Consider the following 23,422-nt stretch of genomic DNA (forward strand, 5'->3'; position numbering starts at 1 on the left):
ATGTTGTGGAAGAGAGGGCCTATTAGCTTTAACCTCGCGAGAACAAATAAATTTAATTAATTAATATGTATTAACTATGAGGTGGTAGTTACAGGAAAAAATATAACGATGTAGGCTACAAAGACAAGACTACTGTTTTGGCAATATTTTTATAATAGATTCCAACAGGCGCGCGGACATCATAGCCATCGACAGGGTTAAAGATAAGGTCATGGTATTAGATCCAACCATCCCCTTTGAGAGAAACCTCTCACAAGCGGACGAGGTCAACAAGGAAACACAAGAAATATATGAGCCATGCCTACCTTTCCTCTCTTCTAAATGTGGATGGTCAAAGGTATGTTATTTGGAGCGAGAGGTTCCCTTCCACTGTCTACCTACCAACTATTAGTGAAATTAAAATTCCAAATCTTTCAAATACAAAACATTTTATTACAAATTCTTAGAGACTCTTTACATGTCATTCAATATCATCTATATTTTCAAGAAAGGTAATTTTGTCAATATGACATTTTGACATCAAGCGAATCCCAAATCCAAAAAAACATAACTGTTCTGTATTCCGGATCATTGATAGAAAGTGGAATGTTTCGGCGAAAATTATAAACTTTAAAAAATGCAAAATTAGTGTTATTTGCATTGTTAAAAAGTGATCTTTGCTACCAGGTTGTAGTGAATCTGAAGGAAAATCCGGCCCTTCTTGAACATAACAGTCTTCTTCTTAGAACGTATGCTGTGTGGGTGATGTGATTTAGTACAGCTCCAAGCTAATGCTCTGATTGAGAAATTATTCTGATTCAAGTAGTTTTTTGCTTGTTTAATGAGAGTACTAATAGCAGATTATTGCAAGCAGCTGCTAGCTCATAAATAATATTGCAATGAAGATATTTAATGTAGGATTCTCTCTTATGCACTTTCTGATGAAGAAAAGACCTCTATTCTTCATTTCATTGCTGAACACAGTAGACACTTAACACGCGTAGTTACTGCGGTTAATGGATAAGCACTAGATGTTGTCGTAAATCAAATAACAGTCGTTGTTTTTAGGGCTGACAGATTGTGTGTGGCACGGAAGTGGGTCACTGGGTGTTTCACAGAGTAACACTCTGTTTGATGGTACTTAGATCAAATGGATTAATTTCGAACTCAGTATGAGTGTTTGTATGGGCTATTCAGCACCAGATCCAACTCATAATCCTCTCCATTTGAACGCAATATTTCAACTCCATGAATCTATATTTGGACTTGAAAGGTTTGTTATGGTTAATCACTTAGGGATAATTTCATTATAAAATAACCACTTAGGATGTGTTCTCTGTTTTACAGATGAAGTGCCTGCTACAGGCCTTGCGTGACAGAAGAAAAGTACAGTTTTTGTGCTGTGCCATTAAATATAATTTAATTATACATGGTGTATTGGTAATTAAGTGTTTAGCTTTAAAATGTAATTGTTTTAAAGAATACTAAAAGCTTACATGTTCTCAGATGATTTCAATGTTTGTCTGCCTACCAGCTAGCTATCCTCTCTACCTCTTTCTCGAATACTGTGCCTGAATCCGTTTGTACGTTATTTCTCTTATCTGTACATGTACCTTCAGAAATTTTAAGCAAGGGATAGGCATTTCCCCTTTCGATGTGCGCACTCTTCATTAATCCTTAACACAGGTGCTTGTCCTTCAGTTGTTGGTGAGCAGTTGAATAACTGAACACAAGTGCTTGTCCTTCACATCCTTCACTTGTTAATAAGCAGTTGAATAACTGAACACAGATACTTGTTCTTCACGTCTTTCAGTTGTTGGTAAGCAGTTGAATAACTGAACACAGGTGCTTGTCCTTCACGTCCTTCAGTTGATAGTAAGCAGTTGAATAACTGAACACAGGTGCTTGTTCTTCACGTTCTTCAGTTGTTAGTAAGCAGTTGAATAACTGAACACAGGTGCTTGTCCTTCACGTCCTTCAGTTGTTGTTAAGCATTTGAATAACTGAACACAGGTGCTTGTCCTTCACGTCCTTCAGTTGTTGGTAAGCAGTTGAATAACTGAACACAGGTGCTTGTCCTTCACGTCCTTCAGTTGTTGGTAAGCAGTTGAATAACTGAACACAGGTGCTTGTCCTTCACGTTCTTCAGTTGTTAGTGAGCAGTTGAATAACTGAACACAGGTGCTTGTTCTTCACGTCCTTCAGTTGTTGGTAAGCAGTTGAATAACTGAACACAGGTATTGTCCTTCACGTCCTTCAGTTGTTGGTAAGCAGTTGAATAACTGAACACAGGTGCTTGTCCTTCAGTTCCTTCTGTTGTTAGTGAGCAGTTGAATAATTGAACACAGGTGCTTGTCTTTCAGTTGTTGGTGAGCAGTTGAATGACGAAAGACAAACCTCGCCAGTACGAGTTCTTTCTGTGTGTGTAGTTCCAAATGACATACTATTTATTTGAAAATGTGTACACAGTGTTATTTCAATAGTGAATGGGAGGAGAAATATTTGTTGTGCTAAGTGAAAGGAAGGCATAATGCTTACTATGCCGAAACCAGATTTCATATGTAACACATTTTGCGTTAAGAGGACATTTTCAAAATGCACATCAAAAAGTTTGTGGTGAACATAGACTCCCTAACGCAATTCGGGAAAAGGTTTTTCGAGAAATAAAAGAAAAGTGCAGTTCAAAAATCGAAGCAGAAACCTGTAATATACCAAACCCAAAAGACTCAGTTCGTGCTAGCTTTAAAATTTCTCAACTTAATGTTACAAGCTTTAAGTCATTGTTAGATGGTGAATTAATCAAAGAAAGTTTATTAGCGGCTACTGAGGAACTTTGGCCTAATATAGCACAACCAAAGTCCAATCATTGTTAGATGGTGAATTAACCTAATAACTTTTAATAGTGACTCTGAGAAACTTTGTCCTAATATAGCATAACCGAAGTCCAATCATTGTTAGATGGTGAATTAATCAAAGAACATTATTTAATAACGGCTACTGAGGATCTTTGTCCTAATATAGCATAACCGAAGTCCAATCATTGTTAGATGGTGAACTAATCATAAAACATTTAATAATGGCTGCTGAGGAACTTTGTCCTAATATAGCATAAACGAAGTCCAATCATTGTTAGATGGTGAATTAATCTAATAACTTTTAATAGTGGCTGCTGAGAAACTTTGTCCTAATATAGCATAACCGAAGTCCAATCATTGTTAGATGGTGAACTAATCATAAAACATTTAATAATGGCTGCTGAGGAACTTTGTCTTAATATAGCATAACCGAAGTCCAATCATTGTTAGATGGTGAATTAATCTAATAATTTTTAATAGTGACTCTGAGAAACTTTCTCCTAAAATAGCATAACCGAAGTCCAAGCATTGTTAGATGGTGAACTAATCATAAAACATTTAATAATGGCTGCTGAGGAACTTTGTCTTAATATAGCATAACCGAAGTCCAATCATTGTTAGATGGTGAATTAATCTAATAACTTTTAATAGTGACTCTGAGAAACTTTGTCCTAAAATAGCATAACCGAAGTCCAAGCATTGTTAGATGGTGAACTAATCATAAAACATTTAATAATGGCTGCTGAGGAACTTTGTCTTAATATAGCATAACCGAAGTCCAATCATTGTTAGATGGTGAATTAATCTAATAACTTTTAATAGTGACTCTGAGAAACTTTGTCCTAATATAGCATAACCGAAGTCCAATCATTGTTAGATGGTGAATTAATCTAATGACTTTTAATAGTGACTCTGAGAAACTTTGTCCTAATATAGCATAACCGAAGTCCAATCATTGTTAGATGGTGAACTAATCATAAAACATTTAATAATGGCTGCTGAGGAACTTTGTCTTAATATAGCATAACCGAAGTCCAATCATTGTTAGATGGTGAATTAATCTAATAACTTTTAATAGTGACTCTGAGAAACTTTGTCCTAAAATAGCATAACCGAAGTCCAAGCATTGTTAGATGGTGAACTAATCATAAAACATTTAATAATGGCTGCTGAGGAACTTTGTCTTAATATAGCATAACCGAAGTCCAATCATTGTTAGATGGTGAATTAATCTAATAACTTTTAATAGTGACTCTGAGAAACTTTGTCCTAATATAGCATAACCGAAGTCCAAGCATTGTTAGATGGTGAATTAATCTAATAACTTTTAATAGTGACTCTGAGAAACTTTGTCCTAATATAGCATAACCGAAGTCCAATCATTGTTAGATGGTGAATTAATCTAATAACTTTTAATAGTGACTGAGAAACTTTGTCCAAATATAGCATAACCGCAGTCCAATAATTGTTAGATGGTGAATTAATCAACGAACATTATTTAATAACGGCTACTGAGGAACTTTGTCCTAATATAGCATAACCGAAGTCCAATCATTGTTAGATGGTGAATTAATCTAATTACTTTTAATAGTGGCTACTGAGGAATTTTGTCCTAAAATAGCATAACCGAAGTCCAATCATTGTTAAATGGTGAATTAATCATAGAACATTTAATCATGGCTGCTGAGGAACTTTGTCCTAATGTAGCATAACCAACATTCAACTTAAAACATTCTGAATCACTTGTGGAACAGATGGATCCGCCACTGCCCGTTTGTGGCATTATAACAAGCAATTGATCTTGCAGATTGAAGGAACGATACGGATGCAAACAAAACAAAGTCTCCTTCACATCTTCAGAGAGGAAATGCCCATTTCTGTTTTAAATTATTCGGCATTCTGAGTGAATGGATAGTAGAGAAACCGCAACACGGCAACCTGGATCTCCGCCGACCCGCTCTCAAACTTCGGTTATGATATGAAGCTTGCTATTTCTGTTAAGAGCATAGTATTGGCACTTCGACGCACCACAAACTATTATCGTAAAATATTACTAAATATAAGCAGTCAAAACCTAATTTACTCACCCAAATTAAGAAAAGATATGCTGAAATTGTCTGCCTTCTTGTTACAAACATTTGTCAAAATTACTCATCCAAATTAAGAAAAGATATGCTGAAATTTTTGCCTTCTTGTTCCAAATATCTGTCACAATTACTCAATTGTCATTACTCGCTACAGTTCTCGTTGATAAATGAAGGTGATGTTTTCCAGGATGTTATTTTTCAATTCTTCCAGGGTATGTAAACTTTGTTTCTTTTAGAATTCCCCAGAGATAAAATTCACAAGAGCTTACGTCGGGAGATCGAGGGCGTCACATATTCTTACTGATAATTTTATCCTCAAATACCCTGTGAATTTCTTCCATAGAATAATCGACTTCATCCCTGAAAGAACATTTAATTTTACTGATTCCAATATCTCCCGAAGCAAAAGCAACTCAGAATGAAGGATTAGTTTAATTTAGGAACGTGAAATTACTAGTTCTGCTGCTGCTCTTCTTGTCTATTTGCTAGAGCTACTCTGCATGCACACTCTCGCAACTTTGAAAATTCCAGACATTGAGCTCATGGAGCATGCTGGTATTTAGCGGGAACTTATGTAGTGGAAAAATGAGCCCGAAAACATATTTCTGTGTTGCAACAATACTCTAATTTAAAGTGAAATATCGCAGTTTTCGCTTTCTATTCAATAATGATCCATTATTATTATTATTATTATTATTATTATTATTATTATTATTATTATTATTATTATTATATCATCGTCATCCTCTGACCGCCATATTTGAAAAGTGACGTAACACTAGCATCACGTAAATATGTTATCTAGAGTCATTTCTACTAAGAACTAATACATTATTTTGCATACGAAATTTTAAAATTCTTGCGTGTATACTTGAGATTTGTTCCAGCAAGCAATTCAGAACGCATTCCGAACTAATACTACAGCTCATACCGACGTATGCGCCAGTTGTGTACATTGCCACAACTAGTTCGGGATGTTACGTAGTTGGAACGTTTCTTGAACTCTTATTTCACGGCCTTCGGAGTTTCTTGTCATATTAAAATCATATTCATCTTCCGAACTTAATTCTTCGTAAAATACATCATTATCACCTTCCAAATCATTCATGATGGACTATTTTTTTTATTTAACCTTCCAGTCTCGAAGTATTTTAACTCTGCGCATGCGTCAACAGTTCAGAATTTCCAGTTCCTGCTTTTAATCGAGAACCAATTTCACTCGACTCGTTCCGAACGAGTTCTAAAGCACGTTGGAACAGGGAACTAGGAGTTCAGTATCGGTTCGGAATCAGTTCTAGACTTCGCTTCGTTACACTGATATTTTTCTATGAAGTTCAAGTGGTAATACCACAGTCTAATATATACATTCACGAAGGTCAATACGTAGTAGATATGCAACCATAGATAGTTGCTAACCACTAGGATCGCTAATATCGCTTCATTACAGACAATACGAAATAGTACCGGCACAGTCAATTGTTCCTAGCACCCTCACAACTCAAGCTTCGTGACTGCATTACTGTGGTAATACCAACTAATTAGAACTAAATGATCATGACCAGACTCGAATGGTTTCGACGTTTTGTTTGCAATAATACATAACAAAAATATAAAAACTAAGTTTAGCAATGTATATTTTATGTACTTCATCAGATATTGTAATTCCACAATGTTTTATAAACTTTGATTTTTGTTGACAGATATCGACGAATGTGAGGCAATCCCTGGTCTGTGCCAAGGCGGGAAGTGTGTGAACACGGTGGGATCGTTCAAATGCGAGTGCCCTGAAGGACAGGCCCGCAACATAGAAAACAATCAATGTGAAGATCGTGACGAGTGCAAAGAAACCGGAATCTGCTTGGATGGGCGCTGTGTTAATACTGATGGCTCCTACTATTGTGTTTGTAATCAAGGCTTTATCCCCAGCCAGGACAGGAAGAATTGCATAGGTATAACACGAGCTTTCATTATGTTCTCAAAGTTTATAATTGACTTGCAAAGTCATTCCTAAAGTTACTCTTAGTAAAATGATTAATATTTATATTATTAATTCTTGCCACATGTAACCAGACCAACCGCACTCTACTGTCATTGTTAGCTAATTGGTCCCTGTATTATTGAAAGTCACACTCAATTCATATACGTGAGAAGTGAAGTGTTTGAAAATCTGTAAATTTCGTCTTCTGCAACGAGAACGAACTGTTCCAGTTACATATATAAGTACTGATACATTTTATGTAGTACTGATATTATCATTCTTATGTTTTGTGGTGTGTGATAATGAAGAGGTTATTTTTCTAACAAAAATACGGTACCGGTACTTTAAAATGTTCTACACCTTCAAGTAAAGTGATTTCTGTGTTCTACATTGCAAATGCATAATTTGTACTTTAGTCATTTGTAATTTTGTAGCCATTACAAGTACTTCTTAATTTCTCAATATTAAAATTTTTATAGCTCCGCAAAAAATAAATGCAAGTTCCGTAATTGCAAACATAAACTGATATAGATTCGTGAATTACAGTATGAGGAACAACTAGAAAAATACGAAAACCTAATTTGCATGCGGTAGTGTATAATAAAAATTAATTACCGTAATCTAATAAAGAAAACTGAGAAATAAAATAACACCAAAATTCCAATTCTAGGCCTATAGGTATTATTGTAATTAATAATATGTAACCTTTCGAATTGCAACAGAAACATCTTTCACTATTGTAAATATTGAACAAATTTAATCTAATCTAATTTAATCTGGCCAAAATTAGTGTAATAAAATCTATTCTTGATATAAACAGTAATTAATTGATCTAAAGTTATGTGTAGAGAATAACTTTATTCTGTTTTGTAATATCTACCCTAGTTTTGCTCAGTTCAACTCGATTTACAAAAGATGAAGTCCACTGCATACATCCCATGCAAGGGGACTAGAAAGTAGAGCTTGTACCGGTAATTGTTCTTAACCTCAGCACTATAGAAAGGTGAGTTATTGATATTAGTCTACATTCTGTTCGTCTTCGCCCTTGGAAAGGATGTTGTTCATTAGGCAGCTCATTCGTTCTAAAAGTTATGCTGAAGAAAGTTTCTTGCCTCTGACTGAGATTGAAACATCATCTTGTAACTGCTTAGTTCACCGCGTCAGACTAGTTGTAGCACACGATTTTGTATTCTTTATGCACGTGTTAGAGTTGCCAGGTTTTCAGAATGCAAATAAGGAGCACTTGCAACATTTAATTCGAGGAAAATACGATGAACTTCTAAGAAAGAGAAATATGTGAGCGCCATCTTAGAATATAGCTATACTAGCATGTCAAAGCACATTCTAAGGAAAAAATGCTTTTATCTTACACCATTGAAGTTGTTACATTACTAACCATTAGTTTATTATTTGTAATAATAGTTGTATTAATAAAACACACTAGACTCAGGGTATATAAAACTCTTACTCGACCAGTTCTCACATATGGAAGCGAAGCCTGGACCATCAAAAAGGCTGACGAAAGGAGACTTACAACAGCCGAAATTCGATTTATGAGATGAACTGCGGGTTACTCCCTCCTTGACCATAAAAGAAATTAGGACATTCTTAAAGAATTAAAAGTAGATTCAATTACACAGTACATAGAACAATACAGATCGAAATGGAAAGAACATGTTGCCAGGATGCCCTCCAACTGCTTGCCAAAACTGACCTTATGCTGTACTCCAAGAGACCGAAGGAACTTGGGAAGACCTAAAAAGCGCTGGATAGAGACCGTAACAGACCCCTAGATCAAAAACGTGAAATGGTTATGATGATGATGATGATGATGATGATGATGATGATGATTAATAAAATTTAGAACAGACATTAATGATACACATTGAGAAGAGGTAATTGCAAAGGTTATGTTATGCAAACTGATAAATGATGTTCTATTTTACTAAATGCAAAACGTCCTCTTTGTTTCATGTGGATGAGAAACACTCATTTTGGTTATGAAAAACTTTGATACTGGTATAGGCTTCATTGCAATGCCAATATATGAATAATGTGTTAAATGTAGATTCATTGATATTTTAATTAATTTAATTTAATTTTAATATCAACACTTATGTATCAACAGGCATAAAGCAATGAAGCCAGTGAATTCATTAAGTTTCTAGCCACAATAATTCTTTACTGTTTTTTGTCTCTGTATACCAGTTCTGTAATGCTTAATACTCACCAATTAACTGCATTTTTATAATTATTATAATTTGAGTGGATAGAACACATTTTACGATACACAAAATCGTATTTTTCACTGTGTGCAGTAATATTTATAGATGCCTAAAACTGTATTTTTAGTTTCTATTTTTGTAATTTTAGAGCCTAATTTTGGTGCCTAAAAATCGGTTTTTAAGGACCTAAAATCCGAAATCTTCTGCAATTATCACATATCAAAAAACATTACTAAAGGACCATTTAATTTTTATTAACATTCTTAAATAATTAAGATATTACGAATAAGGATATTTTTTTATCTTTTGTTGCATAAAATACTAAGTTTGTAAATAAATGTAATTCTTTCTTTTACTTAGATGCTCGTCAGGGGAACTGTTTTACATTAGTGACACGAGCTGGACAATGCAAGAACAAACTGCCAATAAAACTTTCTAAACAGGATTGCTGCTGTGGTATGAACATGGGGAAAGGATGGGGAGACCATTGTGAACTCTGTCCCATTCCAGATACTGGTAAGTTTATTACCTGCACAATTCTTTAACAAAATATCAGAAAAATTTAATTCCAAATATTGTATATTTGTTCCCATTCCTTGTACAGCACATTCATTGCTTTCATTATTAGGTATATCATTCTCTTTCAGATAAATTAAATGTGTTTATAGTCAAGTACATCACCCTTAATGGCCAAATGACTGCAAAAATTTTCCAATACTTCTCAGGTTTCAGATTCATATCCGACCAATAGTACCGGTATTGGATTTTTAAGGGTAAAAGAAATCTTACTGTAGTTTCTGTCGAAAGATAATAAAGCTATAAATCTATAGCACGTTAAGAAACAGTCTCGGAATTGAAGGACTCCAGGAAAATTCGTTGCCTTTTTCATCTGTGTCAATATTTGAAATTTTGGAATGTGAGGATTACATCTCTGAAATTCGTCTGCAACTTCCCTTGTCCATTAATGAGCTCCACAGAGCACTGGCTGAGAGGGAATTAACATGACCCCTTTATTATTAACCGTTATTTACGGTAGTCTATAGATCTACAGACATTTTGGTTACACTCTGCAAATACTAAACTTTAGATGCAAACCGAATCACCTTTATCATGAGAATAATGTACCTACGTAATGATAATATGTTGTATTTCAGAAAGAAATGTAATTATTACAGTTTTGTTTCATATAAAATAATGTATTATGGCTTTTTCATTCCAAAACAACTATTTTTCTCATTTGTTAAGTGATATTTTTGCCTTGTGGCATGTGTAAAATAAAAGAGATAACTTTACTTAGATGCAACAATTGAAACCATTGCTCATAAGTTCGTGTCATTTAGAAATAGTCAAACACATTGTTAACAGAGAGTGTAAGCACAGTCTAGTACATACAGTCACGAAGCTCAGTACGTAGGAAATATGCATCCTATGACAGTTGAACTTTAGTTGCTAGCCACTATAGTCACGACTCTGTTATTCCCAGCGTGACTCCTCCTCTTTGCTTACGTCTTAGGAAGTGAAGGCTCTATAAAGCCTAGGTAGGTAGTATCGTTCGCCATTTTTGTTCTTTCGTTGCCAAACTACCAGACGAGGAATCTATTTGCCATACAGTTAAACATTATCATGTCGTAGCTCTTATGATAATAAATCAAATGCACTGTAATTCAGCAAATAATTGAATGGCAAATAACGTCTTCGTGTGCTTTCTGCAAACGTCAACGAAAGAGCCAAAATGGCGGGCAATTATATTAAGTATTTATCGAGCTTTAGGAAATGCATGACGTTATCATCAGCTAATCACAAGAAGCACATGTTTAAATGTAGCCGACCTGCAACGTGATTGGCTGCCGGAAATTAGAGCGAACGATACTACGGGACTTTAGGATCGCTACTGTCACACAGTCTATTGTTCCTACTCTCAGTTGCTAACTGCGTGAAGCATTGTAACGCGAGAAATGCAAAAAATCATCTCAAGCTTCGTGACTGTATGTACTAGACTGTGGTGTAAGTTTAAATCTGTCTAGAATAGTGCTGTCAGTATTCTAAAACCCAGATTCCCTCCAGACTGCTAGAAAATTCCCGTTCAGGGATTAAAAAATCTCTCCCTCTTACCAAAATTTAAAATATATTCAGAACAGGTTGTTATAACAGAATAACATCAATTTAGTAATTATAGCAAGTGCGACAGACAGTGCTTATTACCAAGAGAAATGCTATCGTAATAATTATAATAATATGATATTTAAGTCTCTGTACTTTAAAATATTGTTAAAAAGTAAGAAAATCTTTATAATCTTTTGCCATTAGAGCATGTCTTTAGAAAACAATGCAGCAAATAAAAGAAAATCTATTTAATGTATCTATTATAATGCACTGCAAATAAAAACAAGCATACTCACGAACACACAACCATCGAGCCGGAAACATTCATTTCTGCGTGTCCAACCATAGTACTAACTTTTAAGTACCGGTATTTTATTTGCATTTCTACTGCATGACACGTTCAGAAATTCACTTACAGCGGTTCTAACCAGCATCCAGCAGGGTGCGAAAGTCATTCACTCTAAAACTTTTAATTTTGTCCCTTCCTTCAAATTTTAGAAAATTTTTCACGCTTGTTTAAAATGCTAAGAAAAGTAACATTACCAGTGTCCGATTTTTCGCTATCCATAGCAATAACTTTCAAATGGTAGGTCTAAACCTATCAGTCAATAAATACAAATAAAATGTGTACTGTAAAATGGGGTGAATAGGGAAAAATTTTTACCATTTTCTATTTCTTGCGACAAAGAGTAAATGAATAAGAGAATTTATGTTTTTATTTATAACGAGTAAACAAATAAAACTCGCCAGCTTTTCCAAATTTATAATATTAACATGGTTTGATTTTGAATGGGTGAACACTGAACCCATTTCTGATGAGCATAACCTTCTACAAAGACTGCTCATTTTAATGCATCTCTCGAAAAATAAAATTAATTCATCATGTAAATCATCATTCTCGGCAAAATCAAATGTTTAGCATAAAGATTTTTACATTATGCAAAACTGTGATAGAAAAATGCTCGAAGAGAAGAAAAATACGGGAGCTGGGAGACTGTTAAAAATTAAGGGCAAATATGGGAGATCCTGGGAAATACGGGAAGGTTGGCAACCCTACTGTAAGCTTACTCCCATGCTGCTTGCGTCATTTCTTTGCTAGCACACAAAATCAGACCTGATTAAACTCGACTGATACAAACCTCTGGTGAAGACCTCAACTATAAAATAATGATTTACATAGCCTATTTGGATTTAGTACCTATTTGATAAACCCACCATTGTTTCTTTCCTCATTTAAAATAATTTATAATTGTCTTGCAGATGCTTATCAAAGACTATGCCAGCGACGTCCTGGAGACATCGCGCAGGTGAATGAGTGTGCTCTCCGACCCAACATCTGCGGAAATGGACGTTGTATTGATACTACTGATGGCTATCGTTGCGAGTGCTTCCCAGGCTACCAAAAGGGCGAGTCTGAAGTGTGTGAAGGCCAGTCATCGTTTCACATTGCATTCGTATATGATTCATACATTCCATTCTTCCCTCTTATTTTAATATAATTAATTATTTTGTATGTTATTCCATTTAACAGTTGCTTTAAGTGATACTTTGCACTTGCAGACATTGATGAATGCTCCGAATTGAACTACTGTCATGGAGGCCAATGTACGAATACTGCTGGAAGTTTCAACTGCATCTGTCCTCCAGGATTTGATGTGTCTTCTGATGGAAAACTCTGTATAGGTTTGTTGTCTTTGCTCTTTACTTTTTGTTCAAGAAAGAACTTACAAGGAATAACTCCATTGTCGTAATACAGGGTGATACAGTGAGTACGTACAAACTTTTAGGGATAGTAGAGGAGACAATTATGAACAACTTTCTTATAGGAACCTATGTCCGGAAATGTTCCGTTTGGTAGTTACAAGCCTAGATATGTTACGATGAAAGAGTAATGGAACGGAGAAAAATTCTCTCCGGCGCCGGGATTTGAACCCGGGTTTTCAGCTCTACGTGCTGATGCTTTATCCACTAAGCCACACCGGATACAACCCCGGCGTCGGACAGAATCGTCTCAGATTAAGCTCCAACTCTTGGGTTCCCTCTAGTGGCCGCCCTCTGCACTACGTCATGATGAACGTAGGACCGAAGTCCACACATGTGCTGAGGTGCACTCGTTATGAGTGACTAGTTGGCTGGGATCCGACGGAATAAGCGCCGTCTTAAATCACGAAGTTAGTCAGTGTAACCAGTTAGAATCGAACTCAAGGCCATCCTTTTGAAGGTTGGTTGCAGATGATCTGTTCCTGCAAACGTTGGTGATTTCTCATAAAGATAGTACTGGTATAAAGTACTTGGGCATCATAAATTATAGTTTGATTGAGGAGGATGGGTGGAACGGAGAAAAATTCTCTCTGGCACCGGGACTCGAACTCAGGTTTTCAGCTCTACGTTCTGACGCTTTATCCACTAAGCCAAACCGGAGTCCAGTTCCGATGCTGGATTGAATTCTCTAAGTTTAAGTTTCACTTCTTAGTTTTCCTTTTCCTCTGCTCCACACATCCTTCATCATATGATAATGCAGAATTCCTGCACGGAAATATCATATGTACTCCGGTACATCACAATAATATATTTTGATTGATTAAACCTTGCAACTTTCCCTCCATTTTCTTTTGCTCTTCATAAATGAAATACATGTCAGCAAGTTGCAAAGTTTAATCATTCAAAATATCATTAACAATGCCAACTATCTTATACCATTTTTATGAGAAATCGCCAACATTTGCAGGAACAGGTCGTCGGCAATCATACTTCAAAAGAATAGTCTTGAGAAATTTATCGTAAGATATTTTGGTCAGTGTATGGGACTGATCCCCAACCAGCATCATAATGATTTGGGAATCTATAGTGAGCAACGAAATCGGGTTTTAAAAGTCAGCTGTAACGGTTAGGCTATCATTGCTAACCTCATGTAATCCCCTTACTTGTTGGATGATCGTTCACCTTTGCTGAGATATGAGGACGTAATGTCAGCAGTTGCCTGGTTGACCTTGGCCCTCTATGAGCTGTTGCACCACGGATTCAATTTAATTTGTAATAGAAGTACATCACATTTCATTAAAAAAAATTTAAGTGATTGACAAAAATTCTGTTTTAGTAGGCTTTCAAATGTGTCTTTTAGTTTTCACTTTAGGACAATTTTGGAAAGTCTCTAATAGATAGATTTATCAAAGAGCCTTACAGAAGTACATCACATTTCATTAAAAAAATTAAAGTGATTGACAAAAATTCTCTTTTAGTAGGCTATCAAATGTGTCTTTTTAGGTTTCACTTTAGGCCAATTTTGGAAGGTCTCTATCTAACAGATAGGCCTAGATTTATCGAAGAGGCTTACAGAAGATATCTTCTTTAATAAATATATTATTATTATTATTGTTATTATTAATATTATTATTATTATTATTATTATTATTATTATTATTATTATTATTATTATTATTATTATTATTATTATTATTATTATTATTATTATTATTATTATTACTTTATGAAAACCAAGAAGTTCCTCCTTGTTTTGAGTCTATTATATTTTGTGTACCTTCTAATTAGGTAATAAAGCATAATTTATTGTAATATAATATAATATGCAGTAACGAATTTATTTTTCTTGTAAATCTCTAACCTTCTGCGTAAGTATTTTTACATTGCTGGTTGTGTCCGGTACACGCAAGTTTTGTACCAGAGTTAGACTAAAACAGCAGACGATTTATGATTTGGAAAACAACACTTTAATTGGAAAGATAATATCGAACACCAAATTGAAAATATATCTCAAAGTATACTACCATTTAGTTTTAGATTCACTCAGATGAGTTCCCCCAGACCTGACACAAATCTCTGCATGGCGCTTGACACTATCCATCACTCTCTACAGCGTGTCCCGCGGGATTTCTCAAATTTCGGTTCGAATCTTTGATCATGTGAGATCATTCTTGATACACTTTTCTCTTGAGTTAACCCAATAGGTGGAAATCAGCTGCTGATAAATCAGGCGACTTTGCAGACAAATTTATGTCGCCAAAATGAGAATTTCGGAATACTGCATCTGTTAATGACAATCATGGAGATTTAATATTTGCAAAATTTCTAACTTAAATAGATGGAAGTGTAAATCATAATGTATGATGTTCCTAACGCTTATGTCCGGTACCCAAGGCTTGTGAATGCTGAAAACAGATTGGTGAGGATTCTGCTGGAACGCCATTTTCACTCTCTCCACATTTTCTGAACTACTTACGGTTCTAAGGCGATCAGGATGCTTTTCTCCTAATAGCTTAAACCCAATTCAGGATGGTCTGACGAGTTAGAACGTTCCCATTTCTTCCAATATGAAAATGAAGCCTAAAAGGACAATGTGGTTGTGTAGTCGAGTCATTGTTCTTGAAAAAAATACTTATATGACAAAGCCTGAAATTCATTCAACCACCATTCCATCATTACTAAATGGTACTAATTACTCAACACATTGTTATGTACAACTTTTGAACATGTTTGAAGTTTGAGAATCTAAGAGGTTTGGGAATAGAAAATGTTCAGAACAATTGCTGGGTAAATATTTGTGGTGTAAATTCCATAATGAAATCATAACTACAATTTTCTGCTCTTTTGTCGTTCATTTTATAATCATCATTGTCATCACTAGCTTAATAACGAAAATAATCTGACCACTATAACAATATGAATAATAATAGCAGTGGTAAAATAGGTAAATACCATTTACAAAATGTAATAATTTGCATTCTTTGTGTACCTTCAAAATAAAGTTAGAGGCTTGAATGATTTTTTTCACAGACCACGATGAATGTAGTCAGACAGGGATGTGTGCAAATGGCCAGTGCATCAACATGGATGGTTCCTTCAAATGTCAATGTCACAGTGGATTTATTCTTTCTCCATCTGGACATGCATGTGTTGGTAAGTCAATAAATTGTACTACTTCGTCACACCATAGTGTGTAGTTTAAAGATTAAGGGTGCTATTCATAGACATTTCGCAGCACGTGCTACGAGCATACTAAGCTAGCTCCAGCTATCCACTGGTTACTAGTACAGAATTCAAATCATATCCTATCGCTAACACTGGTTTATGAATACGAAAAATGCTGATCATCCACCGGAAACCCGCGCTAAAAATGTCTATGAATACGGCCCTTATAGATTAATGTTATTTATCTATAGAACATGCAGTGGTAAGGTTGGACAAAACTGACAGATTTTAACATCAGGAGTCAAATTAGTCTCTTTCTAATGTTTTATGGGTAGGCCTACTTAATTAAAATATCATGGGTCATATAAAAAAGTTACCTTTTTTACTTCCACCATGTTATTTACCTCAAAATAAGTGCTTATACAAATTTTGGCCACTCGAGCGCAATTACGAGGGACCCCCAGAAAGTAAGTTTCCCTGGAGTCGTTTACAGAAAGGAAACATAATTTCATGGGAAGATTTATTGGAACAGATACAGCAATTTTTTAGCTATTTTTCAGCATAATCCCACTGGAATTAAGACATTTTTTATACCCTGGGATCAATAGAGAGGTGCAGATGGCTGTCACATACTAGTTCCGATCCCAGGTGGCAGACTTCTACAGCATAGGAATGCAAAAGTTGATCCACGATATGACAAATGTCTCAATTCCAGTGGGGGATATGTTGACAAATAGCGCAACAATTGCTGTATCTGTTTAAATAAATCTTTCCATGCAATTGTGCTTTCTGGACAGCCTCGTAATTGCGGTCAAGTGGCCAGAATTTGTATAAGCACTTGTTTTGACATTATTAACATGGTGGAAGAAAAAAAAAAACTTTATCTGTCCCCATGAGAATGTTTGCTTGTAAGATTTCATCCTATCGTCCAGGGATTTTTATGTTACTATTTTCAAGTTTTCAAAAAATATTCCAATTTTATATCTTTATATATAGTTTATTTATTAAAAATGTACAAATATTGCTTTCCTGGAGTATTTTTTTCTATGCAAATGACTCTTGCAGAGTCCAACAACAATCAGCCAATATGACATTTATTTCTACATCAAGCTTACTGGCTATGGTTTGCCACCACATTTCTGTATATGTGGTACTCATAGCTTCTAATTACAATATATATTATTATTAATATCAACATAGACGTGTGCTTTTTCTATGTTTTTTTTTTATGTCCATAACCTACCAAAACAGTTCATTCACTCTTCTCTGTCCTATTTATATCTTCAAACTAGCCTATTTTATTTTTTAACTCATCCTCCACAGCAGCACTTTCTCCATTTCCTTTTCAATCAACACATCACTTCCAATAAAGTCCGTCTGTCATTCATGCTCTATTAAACTTTACCTTTCTCCTTGCATTGCTTATCTTCTGAACACTTTCGCTATATTTTCTCTGCACTAGATTATAATGCATTTGATTTTCCTTATGCTGTCACTTTGCATATATCTCCTACCCTATTTTCACTTTAAACTTAATATTCTACCTCATTATTTCACTATTCTTTTCCTCACTTTAATCACCATTCCTCACCCACTAATTATTCTTCCTCACTGTTACCATTTGTGTCCTTGTCTCCTGCGTCATTGCTTTTTGTCTCTCTCTTTATGCTTTCCTTCTTTAAGCATCAGTTTCTTAAACTATAATTCTTCTGTCCTTGATTCCTTCTTATCACAACACCACTAGTTGAAGGCTCGCTTCCATCCTCTTCACTTCCCCTCCTTGTCGAGACCCGACGTCTCCTTTGTATACCGATCTCACTGACCTTATTTTCCTAGTCTTTCTTTCCTGTCGCTTCTACATAACGTGGTATTTTCCTTCGATTAAAATGCGTAGGCTGAATAATGTGGACTGTATAGTTCACTGGAATAACAGGTATCTATCTTTTACAGATATTGATGAGTGTTACGAGAATGCTCGAGTCTGTCTGAAAGGTCGCTGTGAGAACATACCTGGATCTTATCGTTGTGTGTGCCAGTCTGGCTTTACACCCTCACTGGATGGCACATTCTGCGTCGACTTAGATGAATGTTCAGAGACAGGAATGTGTGGAAATGGCAAATGTGTCAATATTGATGGCTCGTTTAAATGTGTATGCGACTCTGGCTATCGGCTGGGACCAGACAGGAAGATTTGTATTGGTAAGTAGTCCACAGTGTTAATGTCTAGGCTACTTACATGGCAACAAAAATATTTATATCTTGATGTGTCCACAAAGTTGTATCACACACTATTGATATCACATCCCATATAATGTCCCAATTAATTTAACATGTATTTATTTCATTCTTGATTACACTTGTGTATCACTTAGGAAAGTATTTTAAGGTGCATCACCTTTCCAAAAATATTGCTATTTTCATACCGATCATTTTAGATAATATATATTTTAGGACATGAAATGAAGCAAAATGAACATATTTCGTTGCACTTTTAGGTAAGGTTAGCACATTTATCATTTTTACTCCCTCTTTGATACTTCAGAACTTTTTTACTTCCTATTCTTTTATGTTCTGTTAAAAGAATTGGGCAGAAGAATAAATGATTTTCACTCTTCTTGAGGAACTACATAAAATCCTACAGTCTCATTTTGTAGAGCAGAACGAGAGCCAAAAAAATGGTTTATTTATAATATTGCATCTCAAATAGTTCTCAAGTTAATGTATCAAAACCCGCGAGAGAAAACACAAATTTTAATTAAACTTATTTTGCCAGAACCACAGTTCTCTATGTGATCCATGAGCATTATATGTTATAAAGAAGGTTCAGCTAACTGGTGTAATAAGCTTTATAATAGTGGATACTTAGTTTTATTCACATCAAAATAAATATTGTGACTATGTTGTTTAGGGATAGAGACATAACTTTAAGCATGCCCAAAAATTTCGTTCAGGATTCGCTCCTGATACCAATAAAAGAATATATACGGCATAGATTAATGTATTTACATGAAATTATTTCTAAAAGACTAACCGAAGCTATCCTCCTTATATATCAATTTAAACAAAACAACAAAAGAAGACCCAGAAAAAGATTACAGAATCATTTATGCCAGAACAGGTTGTAGACCTAAACTGTGAACTGGAAAAGAACTGTGTTTTATAATGAAAATTCTTCTGCTTTTTCTTACAACTCACTCAGTTACAAGGTACGGTAGTCAAAATATATTTTTAAATGAGTATTTTGCTACTAATCACTTAGTATTTCAATGCCTTTTAATTAAATTTTGTTAACTCTTCAAGTATGAAAATATGACACTTTCTAAATATTTGTTTCAGATATTGATGACTGTATTAACAACCCTTGTCAACATGGGACCTGCATAAACTCTCCAGGGAGCTTTCGATGTGAATGTACTACAGGATTCCTTCTTGGTCCAGATGGCAGATCATGTCTTGGTAAGCAGCAATATAATACATTTTTACATTGTTTATACGAGGTGTGATCATTAAAATCCGAGACCTGGAAACAAAATTACCTGATTTAAATTTGGCTGCCATCCCCTTCAAAGTAGTCCACTTGGGCAGTTATACATTTATTCCAACGTGTCTGCCATTTTTGGAATGCCTCCTGGAAGTCACGTTCTTGAAGCCTGTCAAGCACCTTACGCGATTTGCATTGGATTTCCTTCATCGCGCCAAAACAGCGACCTTTAGCTTCAATTTAATCTTCGAAAACAAAAAAGAGTCGCAGGGGATGCCAAATATGGTGAATACAGGGGTGAGGAACGACGACCATCTTGTTACAGGTGCAAAACTGGCATGTTGCGAGAGCTCTGTGAGCTGGCGCATTGTCATCATGGAGTATCCATTTTTTCTCTATCCAGAGTTGTGGTTGTTCATGTTCAAAATGGACGTGAGGAACATTATGGACAATTTGTCGAATTTTTTCGACATTTTCGGCAGTGTTGCACATATGTGGCCGGCCTTGCCTCTCGTCGTCCTCCAGTTCTGCCATTTCTGAAATGTGAATGCCACTCAAAACACATCGCCTGAATATTAAATGAATTTGTATGTCAAATAGGGTAATCAGATGACGAAGTAAATATTATTTCGTAGTATGTAATGATGTTATATACTTATTTTTATTATATTCTCTTTCAGAACATAAAGTTGGGTACATTTTCATAATCCCTCAATACAACAATAACCCTGATATAGCGATATAATTTTCCTAATTCCCAGAAAATTGTTGTATCGAGGTTCGACTATTTAAAATGGGAGACAAAGGACGTTTCTAAAATTTTGAACATTGATAACCATAATTAAAGTAAAGCTTGTAAATTGTAGCTGATATTTAAACTGTTAAATGGAGAAATTATAGAAAACCGCAATAAGTGATGGTAATGGAACATCTTCCAATAACCTAAGCAGGGGCTCCTATTTGCTGCAGATACACGCCGTGACCTGTGCTACTCTCAGTACCGTGATGGCCAGTGTCTGAATCCAACTGCGATGGCAGTCACCAAGTCGAGCTGCTGCTGCTGTACTGTGATCACTGGACAACCAATGGGCTGGGGTACTCCTTGTCAGCCATGTCCACCTCAGGGATCATTTGAATTCGAAAGTCTTTGTCCACATGGTGCAGGAATGACCTTCAATGGAGATGGTAAGCATATTTACGCTTCTCAGACTTTGTTTATACAGTGAATGCATTGTAACTTTTATTTTCAACAATGATGTGAGTTTTATTCTAATTTTGATCACACACCCGTAAACAATGGGTATTCCACTCAACACAGCAACACAGTATTCGTTATTGCACTCCACAGACGACAATAACAATTCACTTGGATTATTGAGAACAACAATGTACTCCGAATCTCAACTAATGTTCACAAAGCACTATGTACAACAAAACTGTCAGTTCACAGTTCGTTCGCCTTGGCTAGTTCTTCCAGCTCACTCACTCAAGTTCACGGTGCATTTCGAACCCAAGACTTTCAGATGCGTTGCTTCCGCCTGGACACTGCCACAGTTACTCAAGTTCATGGCACGTCGAACTCAAGACTTCCGGACGCATTGCTTCCGCCTGGGCGCTGTCACAGTTACTCAAGTTCGCTGCACTTCGAACCCAAGACTTTCATAGACAGCCCACTGCACTTCTAACCCAAGACTCCCGGACGCGTTGCTTTCGTCTGGACTCTGCCACAGTTACTCAAACTGAACTGAACTGACTCCTCTGTGGCTCACTTGCCCTTTTATTTCTTAAATCGCACATTCTCGAATGTACTGCATCAAGTAGCTTCTACAACATCGGCTCGCGTGACTCTGCGAAACCTCCAGAACAATCTGTTTCTGGACGTTTTTCCTCTCGTCCATCGCAGTCGGTTTCCTTCCCCCTCTCTGTCTGCGGCCCGTAGCTTCCTTTCCCCTCACTGCGCGGCGCTTCATCATCCGCTGAAGCCCGAGCCCCCGCCTTCCTGCCTGCACGCCTCCTTACTCTCGAGACGCGCGCAAAACTCCCTGACGTGGCCAGACCCGACTGGAATGTTCGGCCTGCTGCCACAGTATATTTGATTTTACAGAAATGAAAAGTTGGGTTGTAATATGGTGTTGCAGTTGTGAACAGTCTTTCTTAGCAAGTTGGTCTGCTGGTTCATTGCCTTCAATTCCTCAGTGAGCTGGAATCCATTATAAAACTATTTTCTTATTAAGTTCTGTTTAGTCGTGTAGCTACATTGGTGTGCTTTGGGTGTTTGAGGTGAATCATTATTGAGTATTGCCTGGATAGCAGCTTTGGAAACAGTAAAAATAACAGCTCTGGAGAATGTTTTGATTTTGTAAACTAAACTAAGAACAGCGTATATAACTTTCATTTCCCCATCAAAGTTTGTGGTATGGTACCCTTTCCAACTATTTTGTATAATGTAAGTCCCCCTATATGTTTAAGAAATTAAAGCATGATATGTGATCAATGTCCACAAGATTATTATATTTTTAAATAGACAAATTAGAAAAAAACTTTACAGTTCTTATTATTGTGATGTACCGAAGTACATCTGATATTTCCATCCCGGAATTCTGCATTATCATGTAAACTGGAACAGCATCGGAACTGGAATCCGGTGTGCCTTAGTGGATAAAGCATCAGCACGTAGAGCTGAAAACCCAGGTTCGAGTCCCGGTGCCAGAGAGAATTTTTCTCTGCTCCACTCATCCTTCATTGTTACAGTTCTTACCAGCTTGTAAGAAGGTTGGTCATTCACTAACAATTTTATTTTTTGGCGACCACTGCTCTGTGCTCTGTATGTTATAATTGTTTAAAGCCTATAGGAATTATTCTTTTAGACTGGTCTGTCCTTCGCTCTCCAAATTTTGTATTGAGGAACTGCTGTGTTGCCTTATTGAAGAGTGGATGTGGAATTTCGTCCTAAAACAAAATTTGTTCTGCAGTAAGTGAAATGTTTTCCGGAAACAGTTTCATAGACAAATACCAGTATCATCTCAGCCATTTTTGCCACAGAGTAGGCTACATAGAAAGCATAGCCATATTCACTATACCTGTTTTTTTTTTTTTTAAGATGGGACATGACATTAGCACTGCGATCGGAAAAACAACTGAATGTCACAGAGTGTGGTAGGCCTGTTGCCATGGTAATAATGGTTGAGTTGACAAAGTTACAGTTCCTACGTGGTAAGTGCTCGATAGCTTTCTTGGCGACATTTGTTGTGCACAAAAATGTTAGCAGTGATACATGTCGTCTTTCATTCTTTATCGACTTTTGTATTATTTTTTTACCTTCGCGTAAATTGTCAATGAATGTTTAAACGTCAGCTATCTAACGTTAATCCCATCAGCTGACAACTTGATTGTCCATATTGGCAATGTAGGGCTGTAGTTCCAAGCTCGGCCGCTTAACTGTCATGTCTCATCTTTCAAAAAAACGGTATAAACATCTGCTTACGTTCTGATTGTACTAGTTGATTGCAGTTCAGTATTGTTCCCAAATTAACAGCTCGTGTGATTGCGCATAACACGATTCCTGAAGTGTCTAATAACACAACATTTGGTACTTTATATCCGAACATTGATGCAGTCAGGAAACACAGATTTTGTTTATTGTATTTCTGCCTATTTAATTTCTTTTTCTTGTTTAAGTTGCTTTACTGTATTCTTCTCAAAAGCAATTGCAACTACGGCAGTTTTCATTCACACATTAAAACAATTCGAAACTTCATTCCTTGACACTTATGAAGAATCTAGTGCAG

General features: G+C 35.9%; 1 protein-coding gene across 2 annotated transcripts in view; it reads left to right on the forward strand.

The window, feature by feature from the left end:
* Positions 1 to 23,422, forward strand: part of LOC138712024 (fibrillin-2-like) — a 603,403-nt gene that overhangs the window by 462,104 nt on the left and 117,877 nt on the right. For both annotated transcript variants that reach the window (XM_069843407.1, XM_069843408.1), the window contains exons 7-14: positions 6,622 to 6,870; positions 9,485 to 9,640; positions 12,488 to 12,655; positions 12,788 to 12,910; positions 16,019 to 16,141; positions 18,104 to 18,352; positions 19,490 to 19,609; positions 20,604 to 20,819. In XM_069843407.1, coding sequence (XP_069699508.1) covers positions 6,622 to 6,870; positions 9,485 to 9,640; positions 12,488 to 12,655; positions 12,788 to 12,910; positions 16,019 to 16,141; positions 18,104 to 18,352; positions 19,490 to 19,609; positions 20,604 to 20,819 — 1,404 coding nt within the window. The remainder of the gene's footprint in view (positions 1 to 6,621; positions 6,871 to 9,484; positions 9,641 to 12,487; positions 12,656 to 12,787; positions 12,911 to 16,018; positions 16,142 to 18,103; positions 18,353 to 19,489; positions 19,610 to 20,603; positions 20,820 to 23,422) is intronic.

The sequence above is a fragment of the Periplaneta americana genome, chromosome 13 (genome assembly GCF_040183065.1).
Source record: "Periplaneta americana isolate PAMFEO1 chromosome 13, P.americana_PAMFEO1_priV1, whole genome shotgun sequence".
Classification (NCBI taxonomy): Eukaryota; Metazoa; Arthropoda; class Insecta; order Blattodea; family Blattidae; genus Periplaneta; species Periplaneta americana.